This window comes from Populus trichocarpa, chromosome 8 (assembly GCF_000002775.5).
Source record: "Populus trichocarpa isolate Nisqually-1 chromosome 8, P.trichocarpa_v4.1, whole genome shotgun sequence".
Lineage (NCBI taxonomy): Eukaryota > Viridiplantae > Streptophyta > Magnoliopsida > Malpighiales > Salicaceae > Populus > Populus trichocarpa.
Genome location: NC_037292.2, coordinates 7086751 through 7096248, shown reverse-complemented (window position 1 = coordinate 7096248; position 9498 = coordinate 7086751). Strand labels below are relative to the sequence as shown.

The window sequence follows — 9498 nt, the reverse complement described above, 5'->3', positions numbered from 1 at the left end:
GCACAAAGGAAGAGGCCTGTCACTGCTCCCGTTGCATCCAGCAAACTCAGTGCTATTGGATACTGTCACTGTTATAGTGCGACTCCAGTGAGATTCCTGGATTCACTGAATGGGCCCATGAACTTTAAGCTGTATTTGGGCCTGAAGAAAGTGGTGGGTTTTATCTAAACTCTACATAAACAAGCGCACTCATCACCCAATCATGAGAACCGTGTATTGAACCAGGAAGAGTCATAATCTAGGGCATCTTAAATATATCACAGATAAATAAATCCTAAACCACCTTATCTTTGCAAGTTACAGAAATTCCGATCTCTTAATACTTGCCACAGTTGTTTCCATATAATCTTCTACACCCGCTTATTCATGTGTATTGTCCCTGAGTATATCTAAGAGAATTACTTCGAGATTAATCTGCTAATACCAGCAACTATAAGAAAAGCAAGAAGAGAGAATCGAGAGGAAAAGAGGAGGAGAAAAATCTGATTTTTTTTCTTAATCTGGATGTGGTGGAAAGAGAGAAAATGAAGATAATTTGCTGGGATTTTCTTTGTATAGATGTTGTGCGATTATTTAGTAAGGGTGATTTCTTTTGGATGTTTCCAAAACAATGGGAAAAAAGAGAGAAGAAAAACAGGGTTGAGAGAATTAATTTTGAAAAGAATTTTCATTATAAACTTGCCCACTAAAGAAAGACATTCAAGTTCAGACACCTGGAAGCCTATTATCTCAGTATATTTATACGTATGTATTCCCTTAAAACCATCAAATTTATTCATTCATAAATTAAAATATACCGGTATTGTCTTGGTATAACTACTATCAGGATAATCTGGCATTTAAATTGTTGACCCTACTACTTCCACATAATCACTGACATGAACTTCTAATGTGTAATCTATCTATCAACACTATAACACCTGAGTTTTATTCTTTTGTTCTCGTTCTGGAGGAGAAAAAATAAAAAATAAAAGTATGTTTGTGGCTCGAGAGAGAGGGAAATGGGAGAGAAAGCCCATAATGGAAGAGTGCATGCATACTATACTGTATTACCTTATGACCGTGTGCGTTTGTAGGCGTGGCTGCGAGTGAGAGAGACGCCCATATCTTTTGTGGTGTCGTGGGACCAAGACCAGGCAGAACACAACAGCAACTGAAGAGAACAGGAGCGTTCAAGGCAAGAAGACAAGCCAACAAAACCCGGGCTTACCCCTTTTTTTCCGCGTATAAACAGACCACAACGCAGTCGCACACCCAAGTCACGTTTTCTCAATCTCAACCAACAAAAAATCACAGCACCCTACAACAACAACAATGACTGTTAATGCACCGACTCACTGCGCTCTTCCACCGATTCGCACCCTACCAACTCGCTCCTCTCTTTCTTTCTTTAAACGGAGACAGCCCATTTTCTTAAACGAAGCTCCAAACCCGAGAATCGTTTTAGTTCGCTGCGATAAGCTTAATTCGGATGGGCTAGGACCCATGAGATCCGTTGTGGAGACCGAATCTGTGTCGGGTAACTCATCAGCGTCATCGGCTATTGATTTCCTCACATTGTGCCATCGATTGAAGGTATGAACGAGAGTGGAAAAAGGGTTGCTTTTCTTTTCTCAGAATAGGCGATAAATGGAAAAGTTTTCACCTTTTTCTTGTTAGCTATGAATGGGATTTCATTTTCCAGTTTAGAGCAGATGATTGTTGTTTTTATGTGAGTAATTGATTTAACAAATTATGTTTTTAGGTTAGGAATTATTTTTGAAGGAATATAATTTGCTGAAGCTTATAGGCTTTGGAATTTGGAATGCCAAATCGCTACTAACTTTTAGAAGGAAGGTGAATAAAACAAGAATCGGATGATCTTGTTCTTGTAATCGATGCATGCTCGAATGAATTTGTCGATTTTGTTGCGGCAAAGGAGGGTAATTTTCGAGTTGCCTTCTAGTTGATGAATTTGCTAGGATTGGATTGGTTAGTGTATGAAGGTTAATGCAAATATTGGATAGCTTTGTGTTTGTTACTGTAGATAGGACTTAAATAGAAGAGGCATTTAAGGGTATCCCATTTTACTATTAACTCCATTTTCATATGTCGCACTAAGTTTTCCATCCAATGAGGTTTTGCGGATCATGCTCTGGCTAGGTCTGGAGGGTTTACCAGACCATTGTTGTGTTTAAAGGATTATAGTGAGCTTTGCATGATGCAAATTGAGTGGCCCCTGTACTTGTAATTGAAATATCGACTATAAATTCTCGGCTGTAACAATGTAATTTATCTGGTATAATTGGTGTCTCTGCTACACGTGATCATCATATATTCAAGTGGCTTATTATGGTACAGAAAAGCCCGCTGAAGCCCTGCTTGTTTCTCCTATTCACAACTCTGAACTCTGAAAGAGGTTGGAGCCTGTATTTAGTTTCCTTAGTTTTTCCAATACCATGGGTGTGTACATGCTTATATATTTATGCGTTCTATATATTATGCTTGTTCATTTTTTCCAGTGGATTTCTCTTTGCTTTGATCACGAGCAAAATATTTGGTTCTTGTTAAAAAAAACATGTTCTTTTCTTTTTCCTCCATGTAAAGCCTGATCTGATGTAGATAAAGGTCTAAATTACATTTTAGAAATGTCTAATCTTGCTCTTTACTCAGACCACAAAACGCAAGGGATGGATCAACCATGGGATAAAGGGTCCTGAATCAATTGCTGACCATATGTACCGCATGTCATTGATGGCGCTGATTGTTGGGGACCTCCCTGGTGTGAATCGAGAAAGGTTTAACTGTTTATACCATGAAGGCTTGTGCATTTCTTTCTTTTTATGAGCCTTCAGGATAGTCAATGTCTATTCTCTTTTATTATTTCCGTACATATAAAATGCAATTAGTAATATTAATTAATTTGATTGCAAAGGTGGTGGTTTGCATTTATCTAATAAGCTCATATTATTTGTTTGTCTGGTCTTCAATTGGTGTTTATTATATAAGTATTAAACTACTTCATTGTAGTCTATACCATTTGTAACTTTTGTAAAGGCATTGATCTCATGACTCACCAGCTACTTGCAAGTTCTGTTCTTTCTGCAAGCTGGAAGATCAGTAATTTAGTTTAATACAAAAGTTTGTGAACATCAATGAGCAAAAATTAATTGTTGCTCATACAGTTGACACCTCATTCTACCAGCAATTGCAAATGGAAATGGGCAAGTTTGGTTGGCCCAGATTTATTTAGCATATGAACCGTACTTCATCTTAAAAGCCTTGTAGAGCTGGTCAGCAGGCCGGCTGTAAGAAACATGCCTGTTACATAATCATGTAATCCAAATTGGTAGACAAATCAGCGGAACATACCAATCTCTAAACGATTTACTACAGAAATTTTATGATTAACCTACAAATGATTCAATGCCATACTAAGATACAGGGGGAGATTCTTAGGCTTTTGCTCAAGCAGGAAAGTGTTGGGCTATCAATCAGAAAATAGAAACCAGAAATTCAATTTTCTATTAGACTATATCATTTCTTAAGTCTGTTGAAGTGAATAAATGCAGGCTGGCGTTGTATATCTGATTAACTCTACTTGTCGATACTGTATCTAATGCTAATGTAACTTACAGGCCTTTAAAAAGGCTTTGTGGTAAATTTACCAATTAAATTTGTTTTTCGGGATAATTGGATGCCTCATTTTTCAGCCAAGTTAGAGTGGTAGAAAAAGATAGTGGAACCGCTGCACTGCCTAGATATATTGGAATTTTGGTGTCAGTGTTTCTCAATTTGTAATGTACTATTAGAAAGAATGGAGAAGGGGAAAAATAGTTATTTCAGAGTATTTTTCCTGATTATGCTTTTGGAAGTACAATTTGCTTTATTTATTTTTTATTTCATGGAAGATTAGATTTCCTTTGGTGAAAGGGGCAGAATGATTAGTTTTTCAATTGAGTTAAAATATTTATTGGGTGATATCATGATTTTTATTTGTAAAGCTGATAAAATTGGTAATTGACATATTGTTTCACTTGTCCTTTGTCTCGGGGGGTTGCTTGTGATTTTTTTCATTATCTTATTGTAACAGGTGTATAAAGATTGCGATTGTGCATGATATTGCTGAAGGTATTCTACTAAATTCTTCTAATTGACCAATATAGTTGATAAATGATATGTTATTTCCATGCGTGATTTCACATGTAGGCATGGTTACAGGTTCATTTATGCTCAAATGGAAATTTACATGCTTCTTTCGGAATGTGCAGAGCATGGATTTTTCTTCTTTTTTTTGGAGGGGGGGTGGAGTCATTAGTATCTTGCCTAAGCAAAATCATGTCTTGAATCTGTGCTGATCGTTAACCTTGAAAAATAACTCCTTCCTGCATAAATGGCTCAAGAATCTACTTGAACTGCTCCAGCCATTGCACGTCATGAATAGATTGCCAAGTCAGGAAAAAAGTGGACCAAATTTTAGAATAATAGATCTCTCACAGAGAGTAAATTTTTTGCTAAAAATTAGAAGAGCAGACTCAACGTTTGAGTTTCATGAGCACATTTAATCTAGTTCTTTTGTCACTATTTGACTCTTGTCAGGCCACAAAAGTGAAACATATAAGTTGATGCTCCAAAACCATAATAGTCCACAGAGCATAACCATGCTTACACATAATGAGTGAGAAAACAATGTGTGTCTGCAAATATTGGGTTGCAGTCAGAAATAAGAACCGTGTATCTTTTATAATTGTAGAGGGAAGAAGAACCAACAATAGGTACGACATGGATTGATCTTTGTATTCCATGTTTGTAATTGTACTCTTTTTATATATCAAATTGAGTTTATTGTGTTTTACTTTTGCTAAATATGCAAATATATTTTTTGGGGGTTTTGAATTTTGAGTTGGGGTTTGGACATAGCTATTGTTGGAGATATAACACCATCAGATGGTGTGCCTAAACAAGAAAAGAGTAGAATGGAGCAAGCGGCTTTAAATGAAATGTGCGAAGTTCTTGGTGGAGGAATGAGGGGTACACAACTAATCACCGGCTCTTGTTATCTTGACTTGTAGTTGATTCAGCTTTGAATTTTCTGGAATTAAATATTCTCATTTTTCAGCTGAAGAGATCAAAGAGTTATGGGCGGAGTATGAAAACAATGCTTCCTTGGAGGCCAACCTTGTCAAAGACTTTGACAAAGTATGTGGTGAAATTTGAATTTTTGAATGATGTTATAAAGAAACCAAAAATTTGTTATCAATTGATTTTTTTGTTATTGAAATATGCGGTGAAACTCATTGTAACACAGGACAGTTGTCAAATAAATGTGTTTGTCATGTGCGCTGTATATTCATATCTACTTTGACAATTTTTTTTGAAAAGCTGCAGGAAAGCTGTCTATGATGGCCAAGCTTTAAAGTAGTTTGGTTTCTGCCCAGGGACTTCTTCCATCCATTGACGTTGTGATCCTCATTTTGTGTTCATGTTCACTGGTTGCTGTTGAAATGTTTTTAATTCTCTTTCTATTGGTAGATATATGCTTGTACATGTATATATTCACTAGGAAAGCTACCTAATGTTAATGCTATAAAGGGCTTCTACTGTAATCATCTTCAATGCATTGAACCGACAAAGTTCTATGCTCTCCCGAAGCAAAAATCCCCTAACCACATCGATGGTTTTCTTGTAGCACTTGATTCGCATTTATACATGTATATCCTATGTTCAATAATTTGTTAATAATCAAAGGTCCCATGTCTTTTGTGCAGGTTGAGATGATTTTGCAAGCTTTGGAATATGAAATGGGTAGGTTATCTGACGAATTGATATGTTCCGCTTCCATGGCTTTTCTCATTCAAAATTATTATGTTTTTGCAGAACACGGGAAGGTGTTGGATGAGTTTTTCCTTTCGACAGCAGGTAGAATCTGCTACTTCATCTGAAACTGTGTGCAACTGGAGCTTTTTGATTATTTAGTTTTACTGTGATAAAAATTTTGTTTATAATTTTCATGCATCCCTTCTATCTGTAGGGAAATTTCAAACTGAGATAGGAAAGAACTGGGCAGCTGAGATTGCCTCAAGAAGAAAATCTACACCGGCCAAAAAGCAAAACTGATCCCTGGTCCATCCACCTTTTTCATCCCCTCTAAGGTTGAGACAGTTCCTTTGGTATCCGATGTCTCTCTTACCTTTATACGCTTTTGTTGCACTGCCTGGTTACGGTCCTTGAATATGAAAGGATAACTGATAACAAGAGGTTAACGAAGTGGTTCCTTCCCGAGTCACGGCAGGGCTCATCGTAGGCAACTAACGACCAAAGAATTATAATTCCAGGATTTAGTGTAACCACTGTTGTGTCCAGTAATGCTCAAGTGTCGAAGGAAAGTGTTATTATTATTATTATTATTATTTAGTGAACTTCAATAATGGGGTACGTTTATGTCCTCTGACCAACCAAGGCAGCGAGAAGCACTCTTCTAATGGTAGCTTGTGATACATATATGATTGTGTCCTTGAACAAACATCGGCAAGCTTCTGTGTGGTAATAAAATCATATGTATCGCATTATCAACCACGTAGTTACAGGCACTCGTGATTCTGCATTCTGCCTCGAGCTCATGGCTCATGCCCATGTTCATGTCTGCGTGGATTCCATGGCCATCATCACAATGTTATTTGGGTTTTTAGTAGGAGACCGGTCCTTGTGATGGCGGTGTTTTTAAGGTACGAGGGGGCTTGCTCGTGCAGCAAAGGTTTAGTGCTCGTTTAACATTGAGATTTAACTTGTTTTTCATTAAAATTTATTTTTTTTACTTTAGTACTTTGAATTAAAAACAATCTTTACTACACTAAGCTCTCCGAACAAGATGAACGCGTGGAAAGTCAGTCAAAAGACTCAATACCTTGTTGACTACGAGCAATAGGCCCATCATGGGTCAGTCTCTTTCTGCAGTTCATCAAGATCTGCTCTTTATTTTGGAGTTAAATGTTGGTTTATGATAGCGTTTTAATCAGAGTTTTTAAAAACTTTATTTTTTAAAATTAGTTTTTTAATATTTTTAAATTGTGCTAATATTAAAAATAAATTTAAAAAATAAAAAATATATATTATTTTAATTTATTTATAAGTAAAAAAATTACTATATATAACACCATCTAAAATAGTTAGAAAATTATTTTAGCTAGTTCTTTAAAAAATTAGATTACATTTCTTAAATATAAAAAGTTGTGAATATTTTTTTATTATTCAAATTATATATCATGAATGCACAAGTATTTTCAAAATAACAAGCACACACATGATTTTTCTTATAACTTCAAACAAATAAATTACCCAACACACATGAATCAAATAATCAAAAATAAAAAGCAACTTTGAATCATACCATCCACCGATCAAGATTGTAACCCTTTCCTAGAAACTAAAGAAACAGACAAGATTTTTATTGCAAAGTGTATGATCACATGCCCAGTCAACACAAACAAATCATTAAATCATCACTTCTAGCTATCAAAATTTGAACTTAAACAAAAAGACAAGCTTCCTCTGCCAAACACCATGCCAAGCTTCTAATACATGGCTCCGCACTGTCTCAGCAGCTTAAAAAACCAGATAGATGGCAAGTAATAAGAGTTTGGGATCAAGAGGTTTGTTTTCCTTGTGGTCTTAGGTTCGAGTTTTGTGGTTGCTAATATGATGGCCACTGGAGACTTATATGGTCGTTAATTTCAGGACCGTGAGATTAGTCAAAATACACGCAAGCTGGCTTGTAACCCATGTTAGGAAAAGAAAACCAACCCTGATAAAATATCGTCAACAAATAGGGAAAACAAAGAGAAAGAAGCAGGAAAGTAAAAAAAAATTCCTGCTCGACAACATTCTTTAGGAACCAAACAAATCAAACCCAGCAGCAGCAGCAGTTTGAGTAATTAACCTTTTAACACAAAGCAATACTTCTCTGTTACTCAACCATAGATCATCTTCCCAATCAATAAAAGAAGAAAAATCTAAAATTTTGAAAACACCCTCCCTTCCCTTTTACTTTCCATTTAGCAAGCAAAAATTAACAAAGAGCAGCATCACCATACTAACGAACCAGTAAAGAAAACTGCAAAAAGATTATAACTTTCACTTCCTCTCACTTCTCATTTCCTTTTCATCTTTGAATCACCAATCCAAAACTGATATTAAAGCAACCCAATTGATTTAAAGACATAGATATATGGTAGAGAATCAAAAGAATAGAAAACCAACCTTTGTTCATGAGGAACCAAGGGACACCAAAGACAAGAGTGATGATGGCCATGCCAGCCATGACATGCTTTGTGTCCCCACTATGCAAGTACGATTTACTCTTGACTTGAATCCTTACTGTTGGCCTTGTGTTTTTGCCTCGCTTCCCATTTTCTTCATGCTAAAACAAAGAGACAAGCTTCCTTTGCCAAGCTTCGAGGTAAGAAACGAGTGTACTAGGTACTTCCTCTTACCTTCTCCACCCCTATTTGGTCTACCAGGTACCCTGGAACTAAGCCTTCTTTTGCCCGCAAACTGCGTTGCCCAATCTTCTATCTCAGCCAAGGAGTGCTAGCTCGCTATATGTAGCGAGCACTGTTCACAAAGCTAGAATAAAAGGTGTTTTAAAGAGCATGAATGCTATGGAAAAAAACTATACTTGCTATTATAGCCAAGGAGCCATGATAAAGACTTAAAGAGTATGGTTGTGGACGCTCTAAATCGTTTTGGAGAGAGTAAGACATTTGATTATTTTGCCAATTCCATCATAGAGGCCCTAAAAAGGGAGTGGTTTTTCTAGGCAAACAGAACACACTTCGACACTATCTTCTTCTTCCTATGCACTCCAACATTAAACAGTGCTGTGATGCATCCCTTTTGGGTTGCTCCGAGGTCATCGTAGTTAAATACTTGCACCGGTTGAATTATTTCATTTCTTCTTTTCTTTTTTCTCTTGTGGGAAGCATGTGTGAGCCATTCTTGGGACCATCCAAAGTTCCAAGCCTATAAACAGATTCAATTTGGGCTCTGCACAACCAGCTTGATCAAAGTCTTTGTTAAAAGTTCATCGGGGCCAATGTAGCAGTACTTCAATCAATCCAGAATTGAATCATTCTAGAGGGTGAACCCGATAAAGATTAGGTTAACCATTCATAGGCAATAAAATCTTGAATTCCGAACAACCACTCCAGGCGAGGATTTTCATGGTTATGGAGTGTACAAGTCATTTATACAGGGAGAATTCAATACAATTGAAGCTATGAAATAAATGGACAATCAGCCATTCATGTTCATACAACACAGATTTCGAGCACATCACATGTCGTCCCTAAATTTAACCAAGCCCAATTGCTTGCAAGGATCTTTTTTTTCTCTTAATTATCAGTAACCTAGAGTGATACATTTTTGAGATTTTATTTTATTATGACCTTCTCTAAATTTGAACTCGATGCATGCTTCCTTACAGGTTAAATTCACACCAAGATTCTAGGCTACCATTCTACA

The 9498-nt window shown here is 36.5% G+C and overlaps 1 protein-coding gene across 1 annotated transcript; it reads left to right on the top strand.

Annotated features, from left to right (window-relative positions):
* Positions 1-1074: 1074 nt before the first annotated feature.
* On the top strand, positions 1075-6552 carry LOC7485934 (uncharacterized). Its single transcript, XM_024607903.2, has 8 exons — positions 1075-1575; positions 2653-2777; positions 4073-4110; positions 4900-5010; positions 5099-5178; positions 5748-5784; positions 5857-5898; positions 6011-6552. Exons 1-8 carry the CDS (start codon positions 1315-1317, stop codon positions 6094-6096), a joined length of 780 nt encoding a protein of 259 aa, XP_024463671.2. The 5' UTR covers positions 1075-1314; the 3' UTR covers positions 6097-6552.
* Positions 6553-9498: the final 2946 nt, after the last annotated feature.